General features: G+C 48.5%; 1 protein-coding gene across 1 annotated transcript in view; it reads right to left on the bottom strand.

Moving 5' to 3' along the window:
• Positions 1–14068, bottom strand: part of LOC146175432 (cell division control protein 42 homolog) — a 110619-nt gene that overhangs the window by 7047 nt on the left and 89504 nt on the right. Inside the window, exon 3 of the mRNA XM_084581775.1 lies at positions 1402–1590. Within this exon, the coding sequence (XP_084437901.1) occupies positions 1402–1590 (189 nt within the window). The remainder of the gene's footprint in view (positions 1–1401; positions 1591–14068) is intronic.

A 14068-nucleotide genomic window follows, 5' to 3' on the forward strand; every position in this document is an offset into this window, starting at 1 on the left:
ATGCTTGCTAGGCAAGACAATGACCCAAGCCAGCGCAGTCGATCTACTTTAATTTCATGAGGGCCAGAGATTAATATTTCAATCAGAACGGTTAGTATGGTGAATTAAAATTTCCCACATCTTCAATACCTTCCGCTGAAGCACTGAACTGGCAACCATGCCCCTCCAACTAGAGATCCCTCAGTTCCAGCCGGAGTCATCAGTTTCCACGTGGAAAATGTCATTTACAGCAGGATTATTGAGCGATAAATTGTGTTTCCCTGGAACAGTTTTCGCTTCCAGCAGAAAAACGTCATACAGGCTGGGAATTACAATGGGAAACACTTTTTTCCACAAGCCTTCGTGTCAAAGTGGTTAGGGTGCATGACAGCACGTCACGAGGACGTGGATTCAATACTAGCCGCCGCGGTGGCGATACGATTAATATGAAACGCAAAGCACCCGTGTGCTGTGCGATCTGAATGCCAGCTAAAGAACCCATTATGGTCGAAATTTTCGGAGCCCTCCCCTATGGCATCCTTCATAGCCTGAATAGCTTTGGGACGCCTATAAACCAAAAGGCGTTTCTAGAAGAAATAGCCACTGCTGAAGAAAGTGTATCCTTTCTCCATTTTTTGTCCACTAATTATTAGACGATTGAGGATGATGCGATGACAACCAGGAAGCTACATGCCATCGCATGCCATCACCTTATATGTACCATGACTTTCGGAGCTTAAGTTGAACATGCTCACTGCTTCATGCTGTACGGAACCCTTTGGACTGAGACTTTTCCAGCCCTGGCCATTACTTCAGGCGCAGCAAGCTTAGAATTCAGGAGGCACGTAGCAATCAAAGCAGCACAGTGGGATGTCATTCATCTGTTGTCCGTTTAATTAGTACAGTGTATATAAAACGATGCCTCCACTTGATCCAATTCCGCACAATATAGAAGAGCAGGCCAGAGACACTCGCCGCGATGGCTCAGTAAATAAGACTGAACCGGAGTACCCGGGTTCAAACCCGACCGCGGCGGCCGCGTTTCGACGAAGGCAAAACAAATGCGTCCGCATACTCTGCAACGTCAGAGCACGTTAAAGATTCCCATGTGGTTGAAATTATTCTGGAGCTCTCCACTATAGCACCTCTTTCTCTATTCTATCAATCCCACCTTCCTCCGTTCCCTTACGGCGTGGCTGTCCATGGAGAAATGTTACAAACACTGCGTCATTCTATTCCTCTAAATCAATTGAAATTTTGCATTTACAGGCAGAGATATATTTTCCCACTCACCCTGGCATAAATCATAACCTCTCATCTTGTCCCTGTGTCCACCATCAAATAAAACATATAATCAAGGCGCAGCCGTGGCAGCGCGTTGTCTATACCTTGTCATCAATGATCCCTCCAGCCTCAACCCACCTTGACATCGGAGCGCAGGTCGCACTGTGTGCCGACGAGCACGATGGGCGCGTCGGGGCAGTGCCGCCGCAGCTCAGGCAGCCACTTCTGCGAAGCGTTGTGGAACGAGGTGGGACACACCACCGAGAAGCATAGCAGCAGCACGGCCGCATTCGGGTAGCACAGCGGCCGCAGGGAGTCAAAGTCGTCCTGCACACCAACAGCGGGTCAAAGGTCAAAGAGCTATTCGCTCGCAACCGCAGGACCACACGTATCAGCCTGCCACTTTCAGTTCCTAAGCCTCGGGAACGAAGGCGATGCATTAAATGCACAAAGCAGCGGACCCATTGCCGCCCAGCGGAAGTCGTGTACGAAATCATATGACAAGTAAGTGGCAATAAGTCAGCAGTCAAACAATTCCTGTCGTAGTAAATGAAGTTTCGCACTTACGATAACAATATCACAAATCACATCGAGAAGCTATTGTTTCGGAATCATCTCGGGTCGAGCACTGCATAAATTTAACCTCTGCTAACTACAAAAGAGGTAGAGGAAGCATCAAGACAGCTCATGCTGATCAAAACGGAGAGCACAACCACAACACTAGGCACTCATAGTAAAGCGAATTTTCAAAAATAGCTCTTTGATCAAGGGCCCGAATTTGAACGTCCACCTTTCTCGTCGACTTGAAGCTCTGGATTATGTGACTGCTTCGCCACCATCTTCCGGCAAAAACTTCTCAAAGCACAGAGAAGAAAAAAAGTTCAGGCGCACTGGCGTCAGATTAATCCCCAGATCACAGGCGGCGCCTGCGCCTACTAAATTTCATAAAGTGGCCCCGAAACATTTCCGGATTTTGAGACGGCGTTTCGAAAGTGGCAATTAAAGGATCCCGCCCACAGCCAGCGCTCCACTGACAGCAAAGACGTAGCGTAAGACACTCGTAAACGTGATTACCTCCCACGCCCTTTGCGTTTTCTATTTACGTTTCTTTTCTATTCGAACCACTCCACGTCGAATCAAGCTTCCCGCGTGACACCGTGCGAGAACCAACATCAACCGGCTGCTCACGAGGGGGCGACCTTGGCCTTCCCCTGCATCGGGCGTCCTTGTACAAACGACGTAACAAGCACATCTCTTTCGTCCGGCGCGCTTGGCTGACGACGCAGCATCGTCGTGAGCGCGCGCGACGGCAATTAAGTCAATATAGAAAAAAGAAAGATCAGAATGATTATCCCCAGGTACGTGTATAAGGACATATGTTCTCGTTTTCCGCTTTGAAGATGGGTGCAAGAACGACGTCAGGTGTTCGTCTTCACATAAGCGTTGCGACGCGGCCCAGGTGAAACTCATATAGTCGGACATGGGCATTATTGTTTAACTTTATTCCTTCTTTTTTCCTTCTTTTCTTTGGCGTCAAACGTACGCAGCAAGCGACAGCCAGGCCTTTGTGCCTAGCTCTCAAGTGCGCAGCCTTAGAGTTCTTGAAAGGTCTCGAATGCACATGTTCCGACGACGACGTTTTCAGAAAAAATTTAGAAATTTAGACACCTGACGGCTCACTTCGGCTTCCACGTATAACCACAATCTGGGTTATACTAATCAACGCGAGTCAGTGATAAACCACTTTTACTGGCCAGTAGCTTCGATAATTCTCCAGTTATCTGCAGAGTTAAGTCGTGTAATGTTTATTTATTTATATATTTTTACGGACCTTTTAGGCTTCGAGGAACGGAGTATAGAAAAATTTCTTTTTCGTACGACTACATTAACTGCAACTGTTTGTTATTTATGTTTATACTGTAGTTTTATAAATAAACTCGCACTATATTGGAATGGAATTTCTAGTGACCTATCTCCACCTCCATCCGAGTTGCGTGAAAATATAGAGTGAATTTCTACAGTGACCAGAGTGAAACCCGATTAGGAATCTATTTGTTGAAAGAATGCACGCGGCCGGCCCAACGTTATTGCCGCAATGTGCAACGTTAGCAATAATATGCTGTAATATTACAATTCTACAAAACATATATGTGCTTTATGTGCAGTTTGGGAGAAGTGACGTAATTTTAGCGCCTGAATTAAATTTAATTAATGATATTACCCGACATGCGGTGCCATGAATGCATAAAGAGCGCATACTGGGTCCATGACCTTAAGCTGTGGCTGCCGGAGGTCGAGTACGTCAACCGTGCAGAGATGGCAGAAATATGATAGCAACAAACGAGGCCGTAACTAGGGGTCTAAATTAGCACCGATAAGGGTGCGGGGAACGAGGAAACCGCTTCGCCTCAGGCGGCCCCACTCGAACGCTCGGAGCGGCGACTTCGCCTCGCGACATCCCCGGTGCGCGGTCACTCATGCGTGCCCTAGCTGGCTGGCCGAGGACGTTGACAGGAGGCGGTTATACAGCAGATGCATGTGTTTACACCTCGGGCGGTGGCGAAGAGAAAAGCGAGAAAAAGGGGACAGACAGAAGCCGCGGCTACGCAACGCAGGCGTCTGTGGTCTGGCAAGCAGACAACGAAGACAACGAAGGATATGCGCTGCAGAGAAATGTCAGGGACACTTGGTTCCAAAGTGAGCTACCGGTGAGAGCAAGGCGACATTTATACACGCCAAATTGAGATATAATTATTTCAAGTCGGAAAAGACTTGGCAGTCGGGTTCGCCGAGGTGTATACCACAGTCTCGACTTCTCGCGAATATCGAAATCTTCGCACGATTTTCCACAGCTGTGGCACCAAAACGACCTGCCATCTTTAACCAGGCAGTGAACCAGTGACAAATTGTTGATCGCAAGCGGCCTAGTCGCAGGGCAAGGGCGACGTTGCAAAGATAGTGCGAATATTTCCAGTGGACATTTCCTGCAAGCAATTCCTTAAAAAGAGAAAAGAAATCCCGCTGATGCTTCGCTGGCTCCATCGCAAGCCCTTTCAGCAGTTGCGCAAACGTACAGCAGCTGCCCGGTTACTGCGCCATTCAGTCACCGTGCACTGAAAAAACCTCGGAGTCTGATGAAAGTCCGCGTAGCGAACAATGGAAAGGAGCGGCGACGAACGGAGCCTGTACATGAACACGACAGAGATCGGAGTTCCAGGCCGCAAGGGGATCCCGAGCAGAGGCACAGTTTCTCGCGACGTATGTACGGCACGCATATACAGAGGATGCGTTTCCCCTGTCCCTTTGTTCTTCGTACAGCATGCGTCAAGCATTGCAAGACATGGACCCAAGAAGGAATGACGGACCCTGCTCTTAACAGACGATCGACCAGTCATACTTGATCATATCGATAACACGTTCGAGGAAAGAGACAATACAGGCGCGTCTTTGCCAGCATGGTCTGCGCTTTAAATATTCCCAATACATCAACAGGCTCACTCAACGTTCAGCTGTGTCGAGCTTTTATCTTTCAAAGTATAATCACTTCCAAAACAAGGCACGGGGCACTGCGGTATCGCCACGACTTGTGTAACCTCGCCCCATTATTTCGATTTTATCTGCATTTAGCCACGTCTCATCAACGATGCGTTGACTTTACACGCCGCACGTGATTGTGTCATTCGGCACGCGGGAAAACAACAATCCGCTCGGAGCGGAAGAGAAAGGCAATGCATGTCTACAGCTGACGGAAAAAGTTAGCAGAACGTGGGCATCGAAAAAGAAAAAAAAAAAAAAAATCTTTTTTTTTTTTTTTTTTTTTTTTTTTTTTTTTTTTTTTACCCTGTTGGGCAGGCGAACATGAAACGCCTGCACGTATCAGAAGAGGTGCATAGCCCTCGGCGCCAGACGCAGCGGTACAGGTATATGGCGTTAAAGTTCACGCGCTCCGTAATCTTTTGCTGCCGATTGTATAGCATACTAGCGCAAAATGAAATGTGAGCCAAGTAACTGAGATGCGGAGAAAAGAACACAAAAATGCAACTTGCGGCCATAATTCAGGGATGAATAACACTTCAAGAGGGGTCTTCGCCCCAAGGAAATGAAACCAACCACATATAAACGCTATAGTGCCAAGGCTCCCTGGACTATAGGCCTTGTTTGGCTGTTCACGTTTGGATTGTATTGTTCGCGCTCAATCTGATAATGACACTTCACATCCGAATGCACGTAAACATACGACACAAGGAAAAAAAAAAGTACCTAAGCTCGGGAGAACACAGGTTACAGTGAAAGACTGCACTCTTCTTCTCAACGAGTATCAAATACACCAAACCTAGAAAACAGCCACCTCAAAAGGGACGCCGACCACCGGCCGTGTTACGCCAGGGCTTCGAAGTACTGCCAGCGAGATATCGCCGATGGTAGAAACGAGTTGCAGGAGAAGCACGTTAACTAGCGCGGTTTAGGCGTATATAGCTAACTCGGAGCTCAAATCAGGAAGCGCCGCGCAACAGCTGCTTACGCAGGGTACGAACAGTGGACGACTCGGCACGTCCCACGTGTCTCTTTTTCACTCTGGAAACACCCGCGACTGACTGCGCGGATGAGCGCACACATTTAAAAGAGAGCACGGCGCATTAGGTAATTGTGACCGCGCCAGAAAAAAAAAAAAAAAAAAAAAAAAAAAGAAAGAAAGCGCGCGCACGATTGCGTGTTGTATCATAAACTCCGTCGTTGTACGTTACGCAAGGGAAGCGTGGCGCGTGTTTCAGGCAAGGCGCGAGAAAAGAAAATGATCTGGACGATGAAGCCCTTTTCTGCGAAAGACACTATGTGCAAGTTCCAAAGGAGGCAACGCTCCGGTTGTGTGCGTAACACGCCAGCTGCGACGGTCTGAACGCGTCGTGGGGGCGCCGGCTGGAGCCAAGAGATAAAGGACTGACGGGAAGTTGCGAGTGCAGCTTGCGAATGAACAAAAGCATGCGCGGCACGACTTGCAGCGAATAGTCGGCGACGCCACAAAACACAAGGCGATGCAAAAATAACACTGGCACTGGTCCGTGCTATTTATTAATGCGAAAGCATTACTAGGCTATGTTGGGAAGGCCGTATGTGCAAAACGTGTGCACGGAACGTGTGCAGTCTTGTGCCGTTCTTGTAAGAGTTAGGATCAAACGAGGGGTTGTAATTGAAAGAGGATATGGTATGAGGATGCTAAAAAGAACTGTCAATAGGATGATTAGTTAATTAGAGCCAAAAATGTAAAAGTAAAATCAGTCAGACGTCGAAATAGCCATACGACTAATGTCGACGTCCAAGGGATGTGACGTCACGCCAACCGGAAGTCAATGTGTATAAACGCGTGAGAGTGATCAGAAGTGTGCATTCAATGTCAATTAAGCAAATTAAATATAATCACGGCGTTAAAAAGCAAAAAAATCTGCACTGGAGAAATGGGTAAGCCTTTGCGACGCTGTGTTGTCCGCGAGATGTGTCAGCGAGAATTCGCAAGTGACAGATACCGCCCCTTTCTTTTCCTGTAAACGACAGTGAACTTTGATGCGTTCAGCGGAACAGTGGTTGTGTTCGACAAGCCTGGACGCGCGATGTACAGCGTGCCGCAGCAGCGCTCAGGCTTTCGCATTTCTACATGCACTAAAGATTCTGCAGTGCTCTTGAAATTTTTCGGTCCCTCTTGCAAATAAAAGGGAATGTAATTTTTGATTAAATCTCTTTACGTTTTGGGGGGGACATTCTGTGGCAAATACGTAGCACGCCGTATGTTTGCCGAAGATATAGTTGAGCTACTCGGAACAATTTCTCACGGCTCTTCCATTTCTGCTTCGGCGTGATTTCATCAGTTTACCGTTTCAGGTAAGCAGCTACATATTCAACAGACGGATAGACATGCCTAAAATACAAGATTCTCTCTCGTTAGAGAACTATAAACAACAGCATCACTCGTCACCGCCTAACTTCGAAACAAACTCGGTTCTCGAACTTTCGGAAGCGCACAACTCTCGCCCAACAAAATCGTTCGCTTTCTCGGCTCACATTACGGCATACGTACACGTCATCTGCACTTTAATACCTTAGGCACACCGAACACGACAAGTCTCAGTTCCAGTTACGAACTGTTTCGCGCACGCCACGCATACACGGGTACACATAAGTCCCGCCGACGCACGCAAGTTCTCCGTCCCAAATTAGACTTTATCCCGCCGTCAGCACGAAAAAATCCATTCGCGCAGCTAACGACGCTCAGTAAATGCGTCCCCATCGCCGAACTTTTTCCACCGAAGTTTCCCGTTTTTTACTTGCTCGTCCGCCAGTCCCGGCTTAATATGGAGAAAACGCCAGATCGATGCATGGCCGCTGCTGAAGAAATAAACATCGCCGGAGTACCGGCAGAGAGGTTCTGTGAAGGCACGAGGATCGCCCAGAAAGGAAACGAGGAGCTCGGCGAGCTTCTCTGCGCCGACAGAAAGAGCATACATGCACCGGCCGAGTCGCTGAACTTCGGTAATTAAGGGACTCCAGATAAGGCTCCCTGTTCTTGTTTTCAGGCTCAACTATTGTGCCTTTTATTTCGCCACGTCATAGAATTACGCAGGCAGTGGGAAGGGTCCGAAAAAAGACAGAGAAAAAGGTGCTTAAGCAGGATTGAGACGAAGCAGGCAATTGAAACGACGAATGTCATCAAAGGGAGGAAAACGGCACTTATGAAAGAGGGGGATGACAGCATGAAAGAAGCACATATTGGTAGAAAAAAAAATAGAAAACGTTTTGAACACAAACTTAGACTGAAAAAGCAGAAAACTAAAACAAGCATAACAAAAAAAGGCAATAAATGAAGAAAAAGACAGCAAGAAAGTAATTATAAAGTAGACGGGATATAAAGGAAGCAAAAAAAAAAAACGGTGTCAAAAAGAAAAAGAATTTCGAAAGGTAGAACAACGCAGCACAGGAAACGAAAACTAGGTAAACAAAGAAAACAACAATGGAGAGGAGGAGAAAGTGAGTGTTTTGTCAAAAAAGTTCACACGAGGAGTCTCGCTAAAAGAAAATACAGCACCTTTTCAAGACGGTATGCAAAACGCAAGACATCAGAGACAGAACGTCGAATGTTTTGTCTTTTTCCACAATTTTCATGTTTCGTACGGCAGGCTGCTACCTGAAGCCGACCTTCCCCATTCTCAGAATTCAAAACGAACAAGGGGCAGAAGTGAGGCTTCGCCTCGCTGGTAAACGTTTCGATAACAGCACTTGTTCGCCCGAAAAGGCTTCTTGTCGAGACTTTTGACACTTATTTCCTGGTTGGTTTTAAGAGTTTCACATTTGCTGCTCTTCGGCGAGAACATATTCCACACGCGTGTCACCATTTCTACCGCCATCTGGCACTCTGCACGGTTCAACGGACCAATAAATCGAACTCTGCAGTCAACTACGTGCAATAACAGTTATCGGTAAAAATGTATTCCCTGACTCTTTCTGGCTATGCTGGCATTCGTCCGGCATCCAACGCGGCACCTACCGGCGACAATATTGGATGCACGTATCTTCCGGTCAGTCGATCCAAAATCGCGATTTCCAAACCGAAAATCACGGCTGGCCACCATTTCCAAGTGATTGGCGCCGCAGCGTAGCCTCCGAGAACCGTGACCGGGTCGACGCAAAAATTTTAATGTGCAAAATCGGCCACTGATGGCGACACTTGAATCTACCTTTCTCTGCCACACAACAGCTCCGCAGCTTTTGATGACAGCGGTCCCTGTGATCACTACGCGCTGCTCTATCGACGGATGCCAGCGTCTATTTCTCCTCACCGTCCCTTAAGCCCCGAAGGTCCCAACTGTCCATTTCAAAACACGGCAGCATACAAGCAGAACGGAACGGAGTGTGAGGCAAATAAATGAAACCAAGAAAAAAAAAAAAAGCTGATCCCATAGAGGGACGCGGATCGCTGTCGGCAGCATAGGGCGAAGGTTTAAATTTAGCATCAAAGCGGGAGGGCCAACTCGCTTCCGACGCGCCCAACAGTTCCCAGGCGCTTTGCGGAAAAGCAGCCGTGCGCCCAGACTGTGTATACACGTTGGCGCGTCAGGGCGCCAGCAGGGGGCGAGGAACGTTCGATTCATAGCGGTGCCAAGAATGAACTCGCGCCATGGAGACAGCGAAAAACATTTATTATATAATATCGCGTCGAGCAACAAGCACTGCAGCAACAAGATGCTGCCGTTTGCCTACATGTCAAAGGTGCCACGAAGCATATATTCCACGAATTTGCAACGACACGATGGGGTCCTGACATTCGACGCACATAAAAGTGTTTGTGAACATCTGTTTGAAAGCACCAGGTATTATCGGCTCTAGCTCATGTATGCATATACCGCGTAAAGAAACACAAGAGTGAAACACAGAAAACTGCGCTCGTCGAGGAACTGTACACGCTCTCCCCAACGAGATGCACACCCAAAACGGTCATATATCCTGGTCAGTTGATTAAAATAAGCTATCGATGAAGAATTCGGTAAAAGCCGTCTCTCAGGTAACCCCATCTTAATTGTGGTTACCTAGCTCTGTAACCTTAGTTTCGTAATAGCACTATACTGCCCGAGCAAGCTTGTGGCTGACACGAGCAGGAATAGGCTGCAGGGACCTTCTTTGGACGTGTATGTGACAATGAACGCGATAGATAGTGAATTTTCGACCCGTGCGTCCACCAATGACGTCCTCAGTTCTCGCTCCCGGATTCATGTCCGCATTCCCCCTTCGGAGTTTTTCTCTCTTTTCTCCTCGTACAGAGTAGCCAACCTCCCCTTTTCTTCGCTCTCTGCATGTGTCACGTGGTCCTCTTTTCCCTGACGTCAGAAAAGGCACGACATCGGACAATACGACTTTCTGCTGCGCAGCCTGGGCTCCCTGGTTCGGAGTGACGGCCTCGTGGAAGCCACGCAATTCGGCGGCTACCAGAAATAATAATAAAAGAAATACAGCCGTCGAGCAAGGTTTCCTTTTGCGTCGAAGAAATTTAATCCACTGAGTAGTCCTGCACGTCCGTGCTTCATATAGCGGCAAGGTTAGGGACGTCAACATCCGGTTTGCCTGTACTTTTTTCTCCTTAGGAACGGACGAGACAGGCGAGGCAGGCACCTTCTTTCGGTCTTGTGGAGTGGGGAGTTTCCGGAGCTGTCCACTCAGCTCGGTGGGAACGCCCCAACTAGCAAGCGCACGGTAAAATAAGTTCAACAACGCCATAAGTCAGTGCGGCTCGTTTCACAGAGCCGTTGAGTTTCGGGTTTGCTGACGGTTAGCCGCGCTGGTGGCGTTAAGTGGGATGGTTGCCAGGCAGTGACTCAACCCGAATCGGCCAAGGACATCTGCAATCCCAGTGTTCGCAGCCGCGCGGAAAGCTATTTGCATACAGCTTCTTACGTAATGCGTGAATGAATTCTGAGTTCGCACAGCAGGCTCTTGCTTACTCCCGTGTCCACACTACACAGAGCTGACCTGACTTAACGATCAAGTACCGCCTGGAGAAAAGTAAAGATCAGTAAAGTCCACGTCAGGCCATATTCAAATTCCAGAGCATAGCCTGCACAAATATCGCCAGGTAAAGGTTAATTGTCCTTGCCATCCGGGACAGCCGTATGGGGTAAAAGCCGTTTTTTTTTTCCCATATCGGGTATGTGGTATGATTCACAGCAGATTGCCCACGAAAGATAAACGGACGACCGCCGTACGTAGCAGAGATCTAATTCTGAGCAGAGGAACGAGATAACGCATGGAAATTCTGCTCGAACATGAAAATAAGAAGAATGCTTCAACCAGTGTTCCACGTCTAAAAGGGGAAAAACAAGTTAGTCCACTTCGATGAAAACACGGTAGGCTTTCCATACGCGATCGGATGACAATCACTGTCGCATAAAACCCAATCTGTGAGAAAACCTCATTTATAGCAATTATTCACGTCATCGTGGCCGTCCTGGCTCTATACTAAGGTGCAGAGCAAGGCATGGCCAGATAAAGCCGAATATCGTTCACGACAGTGTCCACATACAGGCTCAGCTGCTGGGGTGGTGCAGTGGTACGACGCCCGACTACTGTGCCGGAGTACCCGGGTTCGAACCCGACCTCGGCGGCTGCGTTTCGATGGAGGCGAAACGAAGAGGCGTCCGTGTGCTGTGCGATGTCAGTGCACTTTAAAGATCCCCAGGTGGTCGAAATTTCCGGAGTCTACTACGGCGTCTCTCATAGCCTTAATCGCTTTGGGACGTTAAACCCCACAAAATCACAAACCGCTCCTTCTTTTTAGTACATGAGCCACTGTAAAGACTGCGCTTTGATCGGCATACCTGTGCGGAGAGCCATCTCGGCGGATTCCAAAGATTGGTGACATTTATGGCTACTGTCCACACGCTTGAATTGCCATATTGCCCGCCGCCCCCCTTCCCACCTCAATATGTCGTTAATAAAATTTCTGACCCTTAAAAGCAGACGAAATATTTCTGCTGACTGCAGATTCACATTGCGGGAACACCGCAAAACATGCAATCACAACACGTATGTGATATTACAAGCTGAAAGTGAACACTGTGCCTGCGGCTGAATATTAACAACATCAGCGAAGATTCGTCCGGCGGTGGAGGGCAGAGTAGACGGCGCACGAGCCAACCGCGCTGCTTTAGAGCCTTAATGATGCGATCAAGACATCGTTCTTCGGCTGTCTATCTCGCGAGAGAAATTCGACAGGATACAAGAGACACGAAAAGCAGCAAAACAAGAAATACCCGATGATGCCCAAAAAGTCGTCAATCAAGGAAAATTGGCCGCTTCGTGTTCAAAAGCGACCGGGAAGTAAAAAAACTAAGAGAAAAGTTAACGACGCTCCCTACAGTTTTTGTCGCATTTTTCCATCCTCGCCAATTACAACGCTCAGTTCACGCTTTCGAGGAGTTTTCCCCACCGACGGAGTACGTCGTTAAAGAAAGAGAAAAGCGAACTAAAAAAAAGCGGCATATATATATATATATATATATATATATATATATATATATATATATATATATATATATATATATATATATATATATATATATATATATATATGCGGTAACGCTTTGAGCGCTTATACACTGAGCAAATTATAAGCGGCCCCATGGTCTCGCGGTTAACGACCGCTAACGACTCTGCAGCAGGAGAAGCCGACATCCCCAAAATATGCCGCAATGAACGATAGGCCGCGGGCCGCTATAATTACACACTAACTAGCCTGGGAGAGACCGCCGCAAGGAGGCGTAGCATGTGCAGGGATGGAGAGAAATCGAGCATCGTAGGAGATTACCGGGAATGGGGCATTGCTAACAGCGAATCGATAACCGCGGAGTGCTTTTCGGATGGGCGCACACACACTTATCGACGCTGCAGGGTAGGTGATAGACCTGGCCACTCAATATATCTGCGAACACTGTAGATGTGGTCGAGCTGATCGTGCAAAATTCCCGAGTGTTTGGGCACGAACGCCTCTAACACGTCATTTGTGTAGGATTGGCGACAACCATGGCTCCGTGGATGGGCAGCGAAAACGCGTTGTGAAGACTGCATGAACGGCATTCTTCGCATGCACCGGCAAAGGAAAATAACTGCAGAACTCAGGAAGCTAGTAAGAATTTCAGTGGAATCGTGACAAAGTATCGACCAGTAAGTATGCCATCGCCACGCACGTCGTCCCATGACTTCTGGTGCGTCTGTCAAAGGTTTTCCTTTTTTTCGAAATCAGGAGTGGATGATGAAAGAGAGAGAGAGAGAGAGGGGGGGGGGGGTATATGCTTCGCCTTTAAATATTGCCGCCTTACATTCGGCAAGACTGCATAGTTGGGAGTTACAGGACCAATTTCCTCACTGCCTGAAGGCGCAGTGAGAGTTGAAAGCCGAGCAAGCAACGGAGTGGAGTACTCACACAGCCTTCAGTTTCCAGCTGCGTACCTGGACATCCCGGACCGAGATACTAAACATTCTCCCAAACTCCTCGCCACGGAAACCTTTGTGGACCTTTGGTACATTTACCAAGATAGCTCCAGGCGTTGTCCTGGTTCCTGCGACTGAAGGAAACAACGAAATCGCGTGGGCTTGTCGCCTGGCTCCTGCTGAGCCCCTACCACTTCTACGTGCAGACTGAGAAGAGTTGAAAGCGCTTGAAGGGGCCGACAGAAACGCTCATGACGAAGTATAGAATGCGTTGCGACGCGTGCCACTTCGACAGAGAGGATCGCGCAAATCGACATTTGCCGGCGGCAACGTGCTCGTCACACGTGCGTCGTCGAGGCGCGCCGATCGACATGCGTGCTCGCTTCGCAACGCAGCCCCCTGCACGCACATGAGGGGCACCCGAGAAAACCCAGAGAGAGAGAGAGAGAGAGAGAGAGAGAGAGGGTAGAGCAACGACCGGGTTTGTTTCGGCCGCGGGGCAGAGAAGGCGCCGCAGGCCGCTCGTTTTTAGGGCCGACAACAGCTGTTCGGCGTGGGGCTTCACCTCCTTCGGCAGCGAGCGCCGCAGTACAATGGCAGCCGCCGACGGCACAGACGCTGCCGACCGACGTTGCGACCTCCCGCCGAGAGCGCCACGGCAACTGAGGGGGCTGGCTGGCTGGACGGAAGTTTTAAATGCTTTTCCTCGATGGCGAAATAAACTACAGCTCCCTCCAATACCGAATAGAACAACCAGTTTGGAAAAAGGGGGAGGGGGGGCGTTTTGGTTGCATCTATTAGCAATAATTAAAGCGGCAAATGACTATACATTACACGC

The sequence above is a fragment of the Amblyomma maculatum genome, chromosome 10 (genome assembly GCF_055883805.1).
Source record: "Amblyomma maculatum isolate TAMU_Amacu chromosome 10, ASM5588380v1, whole genome shotgun sequence".
Classification (NCBI taxonomy): Eukaryota; Metazoa; Arthropoda; class Arachnida; order Ixodida; family Ixodidae; genus Amblyomma; species Amblyomma maculatum.